Source organism: Schistocerca gregaria, chromosome 9, assembly GCF_023897955.1.
Source record: "Schistocerca gregaria isolate iqSchGreg1 chromosome 9, iqSchGreg1.2, whole genome shotgun sequence".
Classification (NCBI taxonomy): Eukaryota; Metazoa; Arthropoda; class Insecta; order Orthoptera; family Acrididae; genus Schistocerca; species Schistocerca gregaria.
Genome location: NC_064928.1, coordinates 122,985,866 through 123,004,083, shown reverse-complemented (window position 1 = coordinate 123,004,083; position 18,218 = coordinate 122,985,866). Strand labels below are relative to the sequence as shown.

The window sequence follows — 18,218 nt, the reverse complement described above, 5'->3', positions numbered from 1 at the left end:
TGTATTTAAAAACCTCTATTGGTAGTGTTGGTCGACCATGAGTTGCTATCTGACTCAAGTTGGCTCTGTTTAAACGCGCGATTATGCCCCCAGTATCATTTGCATCGAAATTATCAATACACTCTAATTAGTAAACAAAAATATGATTGCTTGCTACGAAATCAATAATGCGGTGATTAGCACATGATACCAAATTAAGATTTATTCAGAACAGGATGAGCAATATTTCTAGCATAACATGACAATACAATACACTCGCTAACCTAACTAGCCTATCATTGGCACAATGCATCCTCTTTTCCTAACTACTTAAGTCAACACTGAACCCGCAAGTGACTCTATTGCAGTTCTGCCTGAACGGACACAGAGAGCGCTAGTCAAAGAGTAGCGGAATGCGAACTCATTTAGAATTACAGTGCCCCACTTTGGCTGATGATTGCTAATATCACTGTAATTCTCCGAGATGATTACGAGTGTCGGCCCATCCAACGTCTTGATACCGCCTTTCCAGTGAGCGAGCTTGGCTTTACTCCGCAACGTGAACGTGGTTTGCGCCCGTAAACTCCTGTACGTAAGTGTTCAATTGCGGAGTCCGTCACTAGTCAATACTCAAGCCACTTGCACGTATGCCAAGAGTAGTTGGTCGACTCAAGTGCGTGGCAGCAAAGCTACACTTCAGATTGCATATGAACACCACAAGTTAGTACAAATCTGTTTCCGTCCTCAGAGGAACAGATAATGCTACGTGTGTGGAGTCGTATGATCTACACTATTCAGACTTGGAGGGTAACCACTGGACTCAATGCCGGTAACTTCTCCAACCTACTTCTCTCCACGCTCTCCAAGCAGGGCAACCAGACACCGCGACTGCTCTCCTCTACAGCCGACCCCAGAGTCCCATTTTCAGAGTTTTTGCAAACCTGGCCGTTCTTCGCCGCATGGATCCGTGCGCGTTGTTAGCCAGTCACGACACAGACTTCCATGTGCGCGTTTGTACACAACTGCGACACAGAGCTCTGCAGCGGTTACTGTTGCCACCAAACTTTTAATATGTATCTCTACGCGCTCTGCGCCAATCCCGCCACAGTCTTCCGCAAATTTTCCACTGTGGCGCGAAATCGTCTTTCTCTCTTTCGCATATAGCTCCTTCTCGCTTCTTGTTGTGATGGTGCAGCCTCTCCCAACGTCTTTGGTGGTCTGAAGTGCCAGCCGACAAAGGGGTCCGGCCGCGGCCATCCCGTTAGTTTGACATGACATAAACACCTTACTTAGGGGTTCCGGCTGTGTTCCAGCCTCTGAGCCCATCTCGTTAGTCTGACATGACACACACAACTTCCTGGCAGATTAAAACTGTGTGCCCGACCGAGACTCGAACTCGGGATCTTCGCCTTTCGCGGGCAAGTCCTCTACCATCTGAGCTACCGAAGCACGACTCACGCCCGGTCCTCACAGCTTTAATTCTGCCAGTATCTCGTCTCCTACCTTCCAAACTTTACAGAAACTCTCCTGCGAACCTTGCAGAACTAGGACTCCTGAAAGAGAGACATGGCTTAGCCACAGCCTGGGGTATGTTTCCAGAATGAGATTTTCACTCTGCCAGGAAGTTTCATATCAGCGCACACTCCGCTGCATAGTGAAAAATCTCATTCTGGACACACAACTTCCTTTTCTCTGTCCATTCTCTCCTACCGGTGGGCCAATTATCAATTATTATGCGGTGTGTTAGTACTGATTTAGCATCATGTAAGGTTCAAAATCTTCTACCTTACATCTTCAGATCGGTCTGGTAAGTTTGCTGCAGCCACAGCTCGGGCTGCTGGCCACCCCTGAATAGAAACACAGGATGACGGGTTTCCTCGCGAGCTCCAGTCGGCTCCAGCTCTCCAGCCGCGGCCGCTGTGATGAACGGCGCTCCCTGGCCAGTGGCCGCGCCCGCCATTGGTCAATACCGCCTGCACCGCCGCCGTCGCCTCCCCCGCCGCCGCCGCCCCCGCCCCCACCCCCGCCGCCCCCGGCACCTGTCCGCCTGGAATCCGCTCCCCCTGCCCCAGGAGGCGAGCTGTCCGGCCGCCCGCCCCCGCAAAACCGACAGCGGCCGCCCGCGCTCTCCCCCTGACGGCGCGCTCGTCTCCAGAATGCGAATCTGCGTATTACTGCGGCCGCTGCGCCGCCTGCCGCCTGCCGCCTGCCGCCCCCGCACAGACGGCCGCCTTTGACCAAAGTTCCGCGTCCCAGGCGCGCCTCTGCGCCACCCCCGCCACCCGCGGAACAACGAGCGGCTCGTCGCTGCTGCTGGGGAAAAGGAGTACACAATACCAGTACAGGAAGATGCTGCTCTTCGGTATACAGGGTGAACCAGCTACACCTTGTACCGTACATCTACATCTACATCCATACTCCGCAAGCCACCTGACGGTGTGTGGCGGAGGGTACCTTCAGTACCTCTATCGGTTCTCCCTTCTATTCCAGTGTCGTATGTTTGTGGAAAGAAGGATTGTCGGTAAGCCTCTGTGTGGGCTCTAATCTCTATGATTTTATCCTCATGGTCTCTTCGCGAGATATACGTAGGAGGGAGCGATATACTGCTTGACTCCTCGGTGAAGTTCTCGAAACTTCAACAAAAGCCCGTACCGAGCTACTGAGCGTCTCTGTTGCCAGAGTCTTCCACTGGAGTTTATCTATCATCTCCGTAACGCTATCGCGATTACTAAATGGTCCTGTAACGAAGCGCGTTGCTCTCCATTGGATCTTCTCTATCTCTTCTATCAATCATATCTGGTACGGATCCCACACTGCTGAGCACTATTCAAGCAGTGAGCGAACAAGCGTACTGTAACCTACTTCCTTTGTTTTCGGATTGCATTTCCTTAGGATTCTTCCAATGAATCTCAGTGTGGCATCTGCTTTACCGACGATCAACTTTATATGATCATTCCATTTTAAATCACTCCTAATGCGTACTCCCAGATAATTCATGGAATTAACTGCTTCCGGTTGCTGACCTGCTATATTGTAGCTAAATGATAAGGTATCTTTCTTTCTATGTATTCGCAGCACATTAGACTTGTCTACATCGAGATTCAATTGTCATTCCCTGCACCATGCGTCAATTCGCTGCAGATCTTCCTGCATTTCAGTACAATTTTCCATATTGCATATTGCATAACTGGACAGTGCTATTGATGTGTGGTTTTCACGGAATGGAATAGTAGTCAGCGGCTTTACAGTTTTTAATGGAACAATGCCTATTGACATTAAAAGTAGGAGAAACTAGTAGGTAAGTGGTGTTTGTTGCAGGACTCTAGTGCGAGTTATTTACGAGGTACCGTATTTTGCCAAGTTCCCACACCGACACTTGTAGAAGACCTGTGGTAGCACACACTACAGAACAACACAAGTGCCTACACTACTTTTGTGAATCCTGATCAGTAACGAGACAAGTGATCATCACAGGTTGTGTTCAAAATAGCCGCCGGCAGCGGCAGTACACACTTCCATTTTGGTATGCAACGACTGCCGCAGACCGGCTGGGGTGGCCGAGCGGTACTAGGCGCCACAGTCTGGAACCGCGCGACCACTACAGTCTGATGTTCGACTCCTGCCTCGGGCATGGATGTGTGTGATGTCCTTAGTTACGTTTAAGTAGTTCTAAGTTCTGGGGGAGAGATAGTGCTCAGAGCCATTTGAACCATTTTTGACTGCAACACACGTGGTAACATTTCAGCGGAAACATCAGAGAAATACGTCACTGAGTAGCATCGGATGCAGTTGGTTTGTCGCTGCAGACCGCGTCTTTCAGATTTTCCCACAGAAAAAAATCAATAAGCTCCCAAGCCGCGTAACGAACAGGCCAAGGTACAAGTGCTCTGTGTGCAATCTAACGATTTAGAACTTAGAACTACTGAAGCGTAACTAAGGACATCACACACATCCATGCTAGAGGCAGGATTCGAACCTGCGGCCGTAGCGGTCGCGCGGTTCCAGACTGTAGCCCCTAGAACCGCTCGGCCACTGCGGCCGGCGTTCCGTCTATGACACACGGGTCTATGTGCTGATGGTTCGCTATGCCACGTCACATATTTACACTCCACGGACGCTGACGTTGCACCTAACGAAGCCAACGGGGTTTGTCAACAGACCGATAGTGCATGTTTCCGAGGTTTACCGAGGAATTATTGATAAAAGTGGCTTCATCAGTTAACATGATACAGTGTGAGATCAAAAGTAACCAGACACCCCAAAAAACATACGTTTCTCATATTAGGTTCATTGTGCTGCCACCTTCTGCCAAGTACTCTATATCAACGACCTCAGTCGTCATTAAACGTCGCGAGAGAGCAGGATGGGGCGCTGAACTCACGGACTTCGAAGGCCATCAGGTGACTGGGTGTCACTTACATCATACGTCTGTACGCGAGATTTACACACGTCAACGTCGCTAGATCCACTGTTTTCGATGTGATAGTGAAGTGGAGACGTGAAGGGACACGTACAGCACAAAAGCCTACAGGCAGACGTCGTCTGTTAACTGACAGAGACCGCCGACAGCTGTAGAGGGTGGTAATGTGTAATAGGCTGACATCTATCTGGATCATTGCACAGGAATTCCAAATTGCATCAGAATCCATTGCAAGAACTATGTCACATAGATGGGAGGTGAGAAAACTTGGATTCCATGGTCGAGCGGCTGCTCATAAGCCACACATCACGCCGGAAAATGCCAAACGACGCCTTGCTTGGTGTTAACATCGAACGATTGAAAAGTGGAAAAAAGTTGTGTGGAGTGACGAATCACGGTACTCAATGTGGCGATCCGATGGCAGGGTATGGGTATGGCGAATGCCTGGTGAAGGTCATCTGCCATCGTGTGTAGTGCCAACAGTAAAATTCGGAGGAGGTGGTGTTATGGTGTGGCCATGTCTTTCATGAAGGGGGGTTGCACCCTGAAACGCCCTGCTAAACCCGCAGGACAGGATAGGTAGTTGGAATTGTCGAAAGAGGCCAAAATGAGCGGCTGTCAGTTAGACTCGAACACATATAACTTTATTTATTTGACCAAATATTACAGTACAAATTCTTGAACTTACTTACCGGCTGCATATGCCACACTTTCTTATGCCTTAAGGGCTCAACCACTTTATCAAAAAAACGGCTAAAAGCTATTGACTCAAAATTCAGACTCCAAAAAGAGTTTTTAAAAGGCACAAGGCATCACGATAAGTTGTATAATTTGGCTTTAGGCCCAAAAATGTAACACTTCAAAAGCAACAACGTTAATTTAAAGACGGCTGAATTAAATAACAAAACACAAGGCAGAAGGCCTTATCTCCATCAGGCTGATGGCCCCAAACAGTCTGATGCTCGAAAGACAAAGATTCTTAATTTAAAAACGGATGAAGGCCCCATTTCTTAAAACTCAAGGTAGAATAAATTTAAACAACAAAGCCTTATCTTAAATTAGGCTGAAGGCCCCAAACAAACTAACACTTGACGAGCAAGGAATTTTACTTTTAAAAAAGCTGAAGGCCTATGACTTAAAACACAGCTAAAATAATTTTTCGTAGGCAGAAGGCGCAAGGCTTTTTCTTCAAACAATATTTTAATCAGGCTGAAGGCCCAAACAGTCTAACACTTTGAAAACAAACAACTTTAATTTTGAAGCGGCTGAAGGCCCATGACTTAAAACACCACTACAAACATTGCATCGTTAATTCAAGACCATTGGCTATGAGCCATGCAAATACACACAACAGAAAATAAGAAAAGGCAGTGCAGCTAACGGCGCTCAGAAGTTTCGGGGGCCGGCCAGCACTTGAAATACTAACGTTCTGTTAGGTTAGACAGGCAGTCGGCCCAACCATTCTCGATCTGACAACAACCCAACCAACAGTCAACGGACCCACCGACAAGGTAACTTGCGCTCCACTCTACCAGCACACAACTGGGAGTTCAATGCAAAACGTAAAAGGCATGGACGCCCACAACCAAGCGTACATTAGACTGTCGAACTACACACCGTGCTGGACAGTGACAACACGATGAAGAAAGGACACTGCCTAAATTTATGCCAACGGCCAGGGCAGGTAACCGGAACGTTAACGGCTACAAAGCAGAAAATTCCGCTGGTACACTTCAATTTCAAATAACCAACTACAGTTAGACTCCACCGGATGGTGGCTAAACCCTTGCCAACTCGAACACACACGTTGTTGCTCACGGGAGCGTCCCAACAGCCAACAACGAGAACGAAATGGCGCAATGTGGTCTTGAATTGCTGGTAAATTAAATCCAAACTCAACTTTCGTGTCCACGGCTGGTGAGCCACGGACTTCGTAGCAATGGGAACAGCACCACACACCCCGACACTGCGTAGAGACCACCAGCGGGCCCAGCCAAACCACGCCCCGCGGAGATTTCCTAGAGGGCCCGGCCAAACTACGTCCCGAGGATATTTCCTCGCTGTTCCACCCGAACCGACCGACAACCATACATCAGCACAGAGAGAGCACTAAAATAACTGAGCAGTCGACATCACAAGCTACACGCAGTTTCACGAACACTTGCTCGAAAAACTAGCCAATACTAATGGCAGCGACTCTGCAACAACAAGGACGAATCACGATTCGGCACACAGGCAACACATAAGCGATCGCCGGCCAACATACACGACGTCCGACAAAATGACCGACCGACGACCAACCAAAGTGGTCCGTACTCAAGTGATGTGTATCGGCAACCGCCGGGCGAGTCGTGGCTGTCCGCACCTCACTGCAGCCGCGCTCCGACTGAACTTCTCCCGCGTCCCAAGTCAGGTCCGAACTGTACAATTAGCGCCTCCCAACTCACTGGCAGATCCGAACTAACCCCGAACACAAGACAACTGGGAAGTAATAGCAGTCAGCAATATAGCCCTGGCGTATTATCTTTGCTGAGAGCATCTGCTACCGCTCACGGGCAGGCAAGGCGGTAACTCAGTGACACCAATAGTCTAAATTAACACAACGAGGCGGTAGTACAGTAAAATCAGGATGTCAAATGAGATATGGCACGAAGAAGTGCCTCGCAAGGCTCAGACGCCTTGTTGTTTTGCCTGCCATTGTCACAGAACAGGCCTACATTGATGTTTTAAGCACATTCTTGCTTCCCACTTTTGGAGAGCAATGCGGGGATGGCGATTGCATCTTTCATCACGATAGAGCACCTGTTCATAATGCACGGCCTGTGGCGGAGTGTTTACACGACAATAACATCCTTGTCATGGACTGGCCTGAACAGAGTCCTGACCTGAATCCTTCAGAGCACCTTTGGGATGTTTTGGAACGCCGACTGCGTGCCAGGCCTCACCGACCGACATCGATACCTCTCCTCAGTACAGCACCCCGTGAAGAATGGGCCCACGTTCCCCAAGAAACCTTCCAGTACCTGATTGAACGTGTGCCTGCGAGAGTGGCAACTGTCATCAAGGCTATGGGTGTGGGCCAACACCACATTGAATTCTAGCATTATCGATGGTGGGTGCCACGAACTTGCAAGTCACTTTCAGCCAGATGTCCGGATACTTTTGATCACATAGTGTACATGGTAGATCAGGAGTATACTGTCTTAATGCCTATGTACAGAAATTAACACGATTCTCATAATCGTTTCCATACGGCTCTTGTTGGAAAGAGATGTAATAGGGATGGAACCAATACTGATGCAGAAACTGTAGGACACTTGCGTGACTCACGGCACTTCCTCGTGCGATGGCACGGTAGCTAACGTGCGGATCAACTACAACACTAGTAGGAACAATAGTTTCTGCCTCTTCTGTCGTCACTTAACTCCTTCTGTTACACTGTGTATGTGCTACACTACCACTTTCATGTAACTGGTTCAAGATGCTCATAAATAACTACCGAAGTGGTTGACAACAATTTCTGTTGTGTACATAGTTCTGCGTAGTCAGTGCATACACAACTTTTCCACTAGAGCGCGCCCCGCTAAGCACAAAAGCGCAGTTGCAGCGCTCGTCCGTCACCACACTACGAGATGGCGCTGCCTTAGAGACGGACCAAATTCTGCTTCCGCCGATCCGCGTATTAATATGTAACACAGCCAATGAGATTGTGATCTGCGAGGATGAAAAGGTTCTACGTTAGCAGCAATCGCGCAGTGATACATGAACGCACGAGGTATTATAACGAGTGTACAGACCTCTGATTAGTCAGTCTGCATTTGTCTGCACCAGTCTGTACGACTCTACATTAGTCTCTACCAGTCTGTACTCGTTCTACATTTGTCTGTGCCAGTCTGTAGTCAAGTTTCAGTCTGCGCCTAATAAGATTATCATATTCCTGTACATAGCCATGCAGATAAATGTATAGACACTTTGTCAAGTATCAGAGATATGTGAGAATAAGATTAACGTACCGAGACCAAAGGGACTTCAGATTATCAATTGTAAATAGCATCCAGAATCAAGTTACATAATGTTTATGCTTGTTATTATTTTAATAAATGTGTGTGAAAATTAATCAAGTACTGTTTAAAGTTGGTCACCGTCAATCTGCGTGAAAGTGGCATTTCCACTGTCTGACCTAACGGCGGAAGATAAACACGCCACGATAAGACCACGAGACATATTGCTGACACTCGCCTACTTTGCTAGAGCGACAAGACAAATAATCTGATGGTGTGTGTACCGAAGGTCTTACAGTACGTACACACAATTGCGATATGCACACACCATACAAGAACAAACTGCATTCTTCCTATACTCTCCATAGACCATGAGCATATCGGCTGTTGTTCACCCACAACCTTCTGACTAGCAAGTCGCAGTGTACTTAAGCAACACACAGTCACACTGTAAGCAAAAATAAGAAGACCTTAAATAACAACTAGATAGGTTCAATGGCACAAATAATTGTCAGAGTGGAAACTTTTTAAAATACGATGTCACGTAAACGACTCGTACAAGAGCCCTGCAACAAACACCACTGACATCGTCATTTACCCTACTTGTAGTTTGTGAATATCAATAGGCATTGTTCCATTTAAGAAAGTTTGTTTTTTCACAAAAAAAACTTTCTAAGTTTTATTACAATCCGCTTATTTGCAAACAATAAGAGTCCCTGACTACCAATCTATTCTGAGAAAACTGCACATCAACAGCACTTTCCATTTTCTAAATATTTGCGGTGCAAGTTTTAGGTGATTCACCCTATATAGTGTAATTCAGGAGGAATAGTAAATACGCTGTCCTATCAAAAATATCCAACACCGATTTGTGGATATCATAAGCGGTGTGTCCATACCTCGCCTTTATGACGATTTGAAGTTGTGTGAGGCGGAGGGTAAAATTTATGTGGTTTTGTCACTTAGAATCTTAGGGGCAAGATATTTTGAATAAGGTAGAGAAATTTATCCTGTTTTTATTGATTTCGGAAAAGCTTTCGACAGAGTACAATGGAATAAGTTGATGGATATTTTGAAGAGGAAGGGAGTATATAGGAACGTGAGACGATTAGTACAGAACCTATATTTGCAACTGAAAGTACAAATGACTGGAAATGAAATGTCTGGAGGAAGCAGCATTTGAAGCCGTGTTAGACGAGGTAGTTGCCGCTCCTCTTTGTTGTTCAGCTAATACCCGCAAAAATTGCGAAAGGAAAAAGGAAAAAGAGAAGTGTGTATTGGTGCAAATGGTATAGGTTGTATACGATTTGCTGATCACATGATATTAGTGGCAGAAAGTGAACGAATTCTTAATAAAAATGCTAAAATATGTAAATGATCCTGTGTGGAATGCAGGATAAGAATCAATACAGCAAAAACATACGGTATAGCGATCGGCAAAGCAACCAGATTGGCACATATTAACACAGGACAGGTTGTTATTAGCCGAGTAAGACCACTTAAATGTCTTGTAAGTACGATTGCTGAAGACTTGAGATGCCACCAGGAGGTGAAAACTCGCGTTTCTATACCGAAGGAGGCATTCAATACAAATGGGAGATTATTATGTGGCAAACTAGATAAAGGTCTGAGGAAAAGTGTTGACAAGTGTTCGGTCTGGAGTGTGGCACTCTGTAGGGAAGATGAGAGGATGAGGAAACGCTAGAAGCATTTAGGAAGTTGCGGAGGAGAATGGCGAGGACAAGCTGGATGGCAAGACTGAGTAAAGAAAGAGTGTCGGCAGGAGATGGTGAGAGGATTGTTGGACGAGATAGGACACTCGCTTTAGGAAGTCTAGTCGTGGGAGAAGACGCGATATAACACACGACATAAAGGGAAGCTAGAAATACGAGCGGCTGAAGAGATTGGCAGAAGACGTGAGAGCATGGAGAGGTACACATGGAAATCTGTCTTTGGGCAGAGCACTGATGATAATGATGTTATTTCATTGTGTAGGTCTTGTGAGATTTTTGGATGCCGCAGCATTTACAAGTGCCTGAAAACTATTTGTGCGAACGGTCCGAAAGTGATGCAGAATGTATTGTTCATAGCCTTCAGTCGACAGATCCACCATTCAGCTCTACGAAATCAAAATACATACCAAATAAAGCATAGGCGTCAGAAACTGCGACGCTAAATGATACCCTATTGTCGGCAACTGAGCCATATATTCTGATAACAGATCGCAAGCACGACTATTATCTTAGAAAATCATTAAAGTGAAACGTTGCTCTACTAGGCAATAGGGAAACAAATTGGAAGGAGTAGACCCCTTTTGTATCACTCGTTTTATTTAACAATCATATAAACAAATTCTTTTAAAACAACAATATCTCAATCTGCTATCAATGACCTTCTATGAAACAAAGTCTATCTCATATATACGAAAATTATTAAACCACTAACAATTATGTGCCTGACGGCTTAAATTAATTCACTATTGTATGTTGTTCTTCAGACAAAGTTTAACAAATACCGGGTGATCAAAAAGTCAGTACAAATTTGAAAACTCAATAAACCACGGAATAATGTAGATGGAGAGGTAACAATTGACATACATGCTTGGAATGACACAGGGTTGTACTAGAACAAAAAAAGAAGATGAAGTTCACAAAATGTCCGACAGATGGCCAGATGGCGCTGAACTTATCAAGTAATAGAACCCAGTACGTTGTCCTCGATGGTGAGTGTTCATCGGAGGTGAGAGTATCATCTGGAGTGCCCCAGGGAAGTGTGGTAGGTCCGCTGTTGTTTTCTATCTACATAAATGATCTTTTGGATAGGGTGGATAGCAATGTGCGGCTGTTTGCTGATGATGCTGTGGTGTACGGGACGGTGTCGTCGTCGAGTGACTGTAGGAGGATACAAGATGACTTGGACAGGATTTGTGATTGGTGTAAAGAATGGCAGCTAACTCTAAATATAGACAAATGGAAAATAATGCAGATGTATAGGAAAAAAAAGGCTGTAATGATTGAACACTCCATTAGTAGTGTAGCGCTTGACACAGTCACGTCGATTAAATATTTGGGCGTATCACTGCAGAGAAATGTGAAGTGGGACAAGCATGCAATAGCAGTTGTGGGGAAGGCGGATAGTCGTCTTCCGTTCATTAGTAGAATTTTTGGAAGATGCGGTTCATCTGTAAAGGAGACCGCTTGTAAAATACTAATACGACCTATTCTTGAGTACTGCTCGAGCGTTTGGGATCCCTATCAGGACGGATTTATTTTCGTGAATCGCTAGTGAGGAAACTTAGAGAACCAGCATCTGAGGCTGACTGCAGTACAATTTTACTGTCGCCAACTTACATTTCGCGGAAAGACCACAAAGATAAGATAAGAGAGATTAGGGGTCGTACAGAGGAAATAGGCAGTCATTTTTCCCTCGTTCTGTTTGGGAGTGGAACAGGGAGAGAAGATGCTAGTTGTGGTACGAGGTACCCTCCACCGCGCACCGCATGGTGATTTGCGGGGTTTGTATGTAGATGTAGACGGCAAAACGTCAACAACTATTACCGTGACGGGTGAGAGGTACACCGATATGTTACAGAATCGTATCATCCCCAGCATGGCTGATAAACACTTGCTGGAACGTACGATGTTTATGCAGGATGGCGCTCCACCCCATATTGCTAGGAAAGATCTCTTGCATGCGTCGTTTGGTGATGATCGTATGCTCAGCAGCCACTTTCGTCATCCTTGGCCTCCCATGTCCTCAGACGTCAGTCCATGTGATTATTGGCTTTGGGGTTACCTGAAGTCGCAAGTGTATCGTGATCGACCGACATCTCTAGGGATGCTGAAAGACAACATCCGACGCCAATGCCTCACCATAACTCCGGACATGCTTTACAGTGCTGTTCACAACATTATTCTTCGACTACAGCTATTGTTGAGGAATGATGGTGGACATATTGAGCATTTCCTGTAAATAACATCATCTTTGCTTTGTCTTACTTTGTTATGCTAATTGTTGCTATTCTGATCAGATGAAGCGCCATCTGTCGGACATTTTTGAAATTTTGTATTTTTTTGGTTTTAATAAAACCCCATGTCATTCCAAGCATGTGTGTCAATTTGTACCTCTTTATCTACATTATTCCGTGAGTTATTCAGTTTTCGGCGGGCCGGAGAGGGTGGGGGTTCTAGGCGCTTCAGTCTCGAACCACGGGTCCGCTACGGTCGCAGTTCGAATCCTACCGCGGGCATGGATGTGTGTGATGTCCTTAGGTTAGTTAGGTTTAAGTAGTTCTAAGTTCTAGGGGACTGATGACATCAGATGTTGAGTCCCATAGTGCTCAGAGCGATTTATTCAGTTTTCAAATTTATACTGACGTTTTGATCACCCAGTATAATAAGTACCCGAGTAAACATAATTAGCACCAGAATTAATTAGCGAGGAGTGATGCCAGGTCAATCGAAGGTAGAACGAAAACTTAATCTGGAGAAGCCAAGGCCGAAGGCGGAAGCCGGCAGTTCGTACTTCTCGAGCTTCGACCCGGAGTCACCTCACGCTACCCAGGATTTCACAGCCCCAGTACCCATAGGTGGATAGGTAGCGCTTACTCCAAAACACCACACAGCCAGCTGTAACATTTAACAAGAGCACAGAACAGGTCCGCAAGGACAGTGTCATCAACCACCGAAAGGTATTAAACTAAAGGTTAAATAATTCACTAATAAAATGGCACAATACCTTTGCCCCACTACGAATAAATTACACTTGCAAGATACAATCTACAGCGCAAATCGTATCAACATCTTTAAGGAAAATTGCCTGCTATTAAGATATTTTAAAAAAAAACTTACAATCAGCAGTAAGGCTAGCGGGCATTCCAGTCTTAGTCACAATTAAACCACGTGAACAATTGTGCCCCACTGTTCAGTGAAAACTGTAACGAGCACCTTCCTGAAAATTTCATTATAAGTTTTACTGGAGCTCATTACGCTAAGGCTACCAAACACTCGAATGCAGTATATTTGATAAACAGATTATGGCCTTGCAGCTGATTACGATTACATCAAATAACAATTTTCCACGACCTGTAAGAGGCACGCTCGTGCATTATATTAATATTTAACACCTTGTCTTAAACACTGTAAGACGTCGTGTTCTCCTGACCTTCATTACTTATGTATTCCGCCCTCACTATCATATTCTGCACATCAAGACGCTTCATTCGAACCCAAACTCGATAAGATACAGTCAATGTTGTATGAATTCATGTAAACGATAAGCAAATAAAAAGTGCGCACTGGGGTTGAGATATTCAAAACTGGCGTACACACACACACATTCAAGACACGACGGTCGCAAGAGCTTTTAGTTCGGGAGAGGCGGACCGCACATCAAGAGGCCAGTCCCTTCAGAGAACGATTCAGCCTGTCGAGATTGGACGGCGACCACCCGTGGAGCGGACAGCGTTTTTCCCGAGTGAAAGGAGAGAACGACCCCGTGTTCGGCTTAAAAGCAAATTTTGCTACATTGTGTGGGAGCGCCCAGCCTACGCATTCTTTACAAACATAGCATGCAGTTTCAGATGTTTTCACAGGGAAACAGCAAACCCCAAACGCCGATGCTACAGATTTCCGGATTGGTCGCCTTAAACGAAACGTTATTCTCCCATTTTAGAAGAGCAATGCTGATTGGCAGACGATATTCCTGATGCCTTGAGCTGAAGGCGTAATGGAGAAGACCGAAAGATACACCCCTTCAACTCTGGCGTGGAGAGGGGCCATTCCGTTGTCGCTCTTGGAGTGAGAACACGTAACGAGAGCGTGTGCCCTCGTACGTGTACTCAAAGAGCGAGGAACAAGTCTCTCCTCAGTACTTCACTGGGAGAGCACCTCTGTCGAGACCGAATCGAAGTGCGACTCTATACTGAGTCCTTGCGATTAAGCGTTGTTCACTGTGTTGGCCGCCACACTTATTGTGTGGTGTGAATAGACAGAGTTATAGTTAAACGCCTGCGAGCGAATTTTTGAGTTATCTTACTGTCAGCAGCGCAGACAGCAGTCATCACAGCTTACGGTATTGTGCGCTACAGCACTTGCAAGACCCAAATTTTCTCCACAACAGTACACTTCACTGCATTTCACACGCGACAACCTCGTCTTTACCTAGCAACATTCTAACGGATAATTATTCAAGTTGAGTAGGCACGGCTCTCAGCCATTCTGCCAAGTCAATAACAAACTTTGTACAAAAATTTCATTAGCGAATCCTATCCTTAAGAGGTAACCTCACATTCTGAAAATAACCCAGAAATAGCTTGTTCAGTTCATAACTAAAAGTGCCATTGTGATTTCTCAGAATTTATGCAAAATAAATAATAATCTTCGTTAGTTTCCTGTTTTTCTTACACTGACTAGCACTACTCCAGTACCCAAGTATCCCACTAGTTACGAAAGAACTTTGTGAATTTTTGTGTTATTTCCTTACAGCGGACGACTCCAGAGGATATTTATCGCTGAAAGTTTTTCAGTCATTTCTCTTTAGAACGTTGGGAGGGTCTGTCTGACTTCTGTAGTAGTGTGGGAGTGGAAATTGCTTCTTGGAGGAGCCACAGGGTAAAGGGTACCTTTCAGATTAATCCGTTGCGCAGAAAGAATACCACCCACACGCTTGTAACACCGTGAACTCTAGGCACACCTTTACGTCCACGGGAACACCCATGTGCTTACAGTTACCAGAAGTGAGGTAGCAGTCCTCAACACCTTCACACACATGCCCTAAGTACAGACTCACTTAAACTTTTCTCTGGACGTCCGAAATGGCTTGCGTCGGGCACAGCAAAGACAGCGGACGACCATAAACAGCCATGTCCGGAACGAGAAGCACGCAGCAACCCAAGGCAGCAACAAGCCTACTCACAGGAGACAGCAAAGGCTCACCACCAAGCTGCCCCATACACGTGGTCGCTTCACGCTCCACTACAATCTCACTCCAGCCTCAGGTAACAACGAACGCCAATTGTCCACGTTCTTCGCGATAACCACCAATTAACTCCTCCGGCAAAGACATTGCAGCAAAGACTCAGTACGCGTCACTAGCAAAGGTAATAGCGCGAAGGCGAGGTACTTGCAAATACGCTGACACACCAGCAAAACGCCTCGGTTCATAAAGCATGTCCTGTCGTACTTGTTGTGTTGTACTTGTCCTGTTGTACTCAGCACTCGACACACTACAGAGACCTATTTATATTCCTTGTTTCTATTTACATAAAGTTAATTTCTCGCCTCAAAAGTGGAGAAAAATCTCAGACCCATACTCAGTTTTCTTTATTATAGCGTACAGCACACGAAAAAGAACATAGAAAACGGAACAAGGGCTTCCCAGTTAAATTTTTTATCCACTAAATACACTATTTGGAGGGAAGCGTGGAGGGTAAAAATCGTAGAGGGAGACAAATAAATGAATACATTAAGCAGATTCAGAAGCATGTTGGTTGCTGTAAGTTATGGGAGATGAAGAAGCTTGCACATGATAGGGTAGCAAGTGAAACGTCCCCTTAGAAAAATTTTACACGACTGTGCTTAAACTGACACACAATAGTTTTTAGCGCAACGCAATCTGACTTCCAAAAATCCCTCCGAAAGAATGGCCCTGACTAACATTAACCTATACGTTTCACAAATCACTTACCTCACAAAAATCTTCGTTACTCAAGCTACTGCAATACAGCGAGTTCCACTACTGCCAGCTAAATAAAAGATTCAAACTACTGAAGGCACTAACTACTGATAGGCATAGTTAGCAAATGAAAGATTTTAATAGAGAACAAACAATGTATTTACCTTTATAGTCATAATATATATATATATATCAGTTCATGACACCAATTCTTACAAATTTCAAAACTCCGCCATCTCTCTCCCCACGTCCACCACAGCTGGTGGCTCACCTCCAACTGCGCAACGCTACGCGCTGTTAGCATCCAGCTGCCGCTGCCCAACACTACAATGGCTGACAACAACGCAAACCAGCCACAGACTGCACACGGCACAGCCAGTGATTTTTATACAGAGCGCTATGTGGCGGCGGCGCTACCAATAAAAAAACCTAAACAGCCTACTTACATAGCCCCCATGCTCCCCACAAAAAAATTTACAAATTTTTTTGGGCAGTGGCCAATACAGATTTGAAAACTTTTTTCATAATTACAATGACAAAGAAATGAAATGCACACACTTATCGATACAATGTTGGTCAAAAGCTAAAATTTTCTCACAGTCCTTAAAGACAGTCATGATCATTCATCAAAGTAAAATTGCAGTGTTTTTCTCAAAGTCTGAGTAGTAAAAGAAAATGCACATGGAAGTAGTGTATTTCCATGCAGTCTTGAAGAAGTAGTGTTGTCCTTCCAACGGAAAGACAGTGCTGACTCTTGATATGCAGACAGGTAATGGGCCACAACAGAGCAAACCCACAGCAGAGTCAGTCGAAGTTTTAAAGAATATTGGTACGTAGGTCGTCACAGAGTAGACCCATTGTAGTCCTGGTACAGATTACGGTATTGGTGGGTCACCAGAGGTGCAGACCCACTGCAGTCCTTGTAGAAATAATGGTATTGGTGGGTCATCAAAGGTGTAGACCCACTGTAGTCCTTGTAGAGATGGCCAGCTGCCATCTGTTTGACTGTGCAGGCGCACAATCACCATTGAAGAGTCTTGCGGATAATATAGCAAGTCCATAACCATCACTTGTGCACTCACAAAAATTGTTTTTGAAATGTCCTTAGAACCAGCAATGCTGTTATCCAGTCCCTTACTGAATTATTAACACACGTGCAAACACTATCAGTCCCTACTTCTCACATATTGTCCATATACAATGACCAACAGAAACGTGTGCAGCGAAATGTAATTTACAAGTTACTTAATTTGATGAACTGGTGTCAATTACAATTTTATAACATAAGAATGCAATAACAAAGGTACAAAATACATCTTTAAAGAACATAACAATACAGATACCATTTGCAGTAGTACAGGCTTTACAAAATAATCGAAATATCAAATACATCAGTGTTACGAAAATTACGACATAAGTACATACATAAAAGATCAGAATAACTTTTGAAACATCAACTTCACACATGAGCATTAGAACAAAACAGAATAAATAATGTGTCAACATCTTTACAAAGTAAATAACATGTTATTAATGCAAATTATATTTGAGGATAACAGTATTCCTCATCATAGTGAATGTAGCTTAGTATTAGAAAAATTCTGCAACATAAGTCTTATCAGATAAACATATAAAGACAGGAAGAACATAAATACACAAGGGTACACAAACACATAGTGGGATAACACAAGGAAAGGACAGGGTTGGTTTTACTGCAGTATTTGGAAACAAAAGTTTCTTTACTTCTCGGAGATCTCCCTTCATTCTTCATTATTTCCAAAAAGTCCTATCTATACCTGATTTCTGTACTTTTTTCGTATAACTTCTCAATGCATTTCTGCCAATCCATCGCAAATCATTCTCTTATATAGGCTACCCCCTCTTAAGCTAACTTAAATCTACTGAGCTCAGATGCTTAACTAAGGGATGAGACAATGCTGCAGCACAAAACAATTAATACAAACAGCAATGAAAAAAATGGAAATTGGCAAAAAAAAGGCAGCAATATTACAACTAATATAAGGCAATGCGCAGCAAACAAGAAAAAATAAATCAGTAGTAAAACTGGCTTAACAGAGTAATGCAAAGTGAAATTTAGTAGGACTATGCCTAGCAAACAGCAGCAGAAAATGCAATAACTTATA

At 44.7% G+C, this 18,218-nt stretch overlaps 1 protein-coding gene across 1 annotated transcript in view; it reads left to right on the top strand.

The window, feature by feature from the left end:
* Positions 1-10,439, top strand: part of LOC126291461 (uncharacterized) — an 80,006-nt gene extending 69,567 nt beyond the window's left edge. Inside the window, exons 3-4 of the mRNA XM_049984973.1 lie at positions 2,052-2,341; positions 10,396-10,439. Coding sequence (XP_049840930.1) covers positions 2,052-2,341; positions 10,396-10,439 — 334 coding nt within the window. The remainder of the gene's footprint in view (positions 1-2,051; positions 2,342-10,395) is intronic.
* The last annotated feature ends 7,779 nt before the right edge of the window (positions 10,440-18,218 follow it).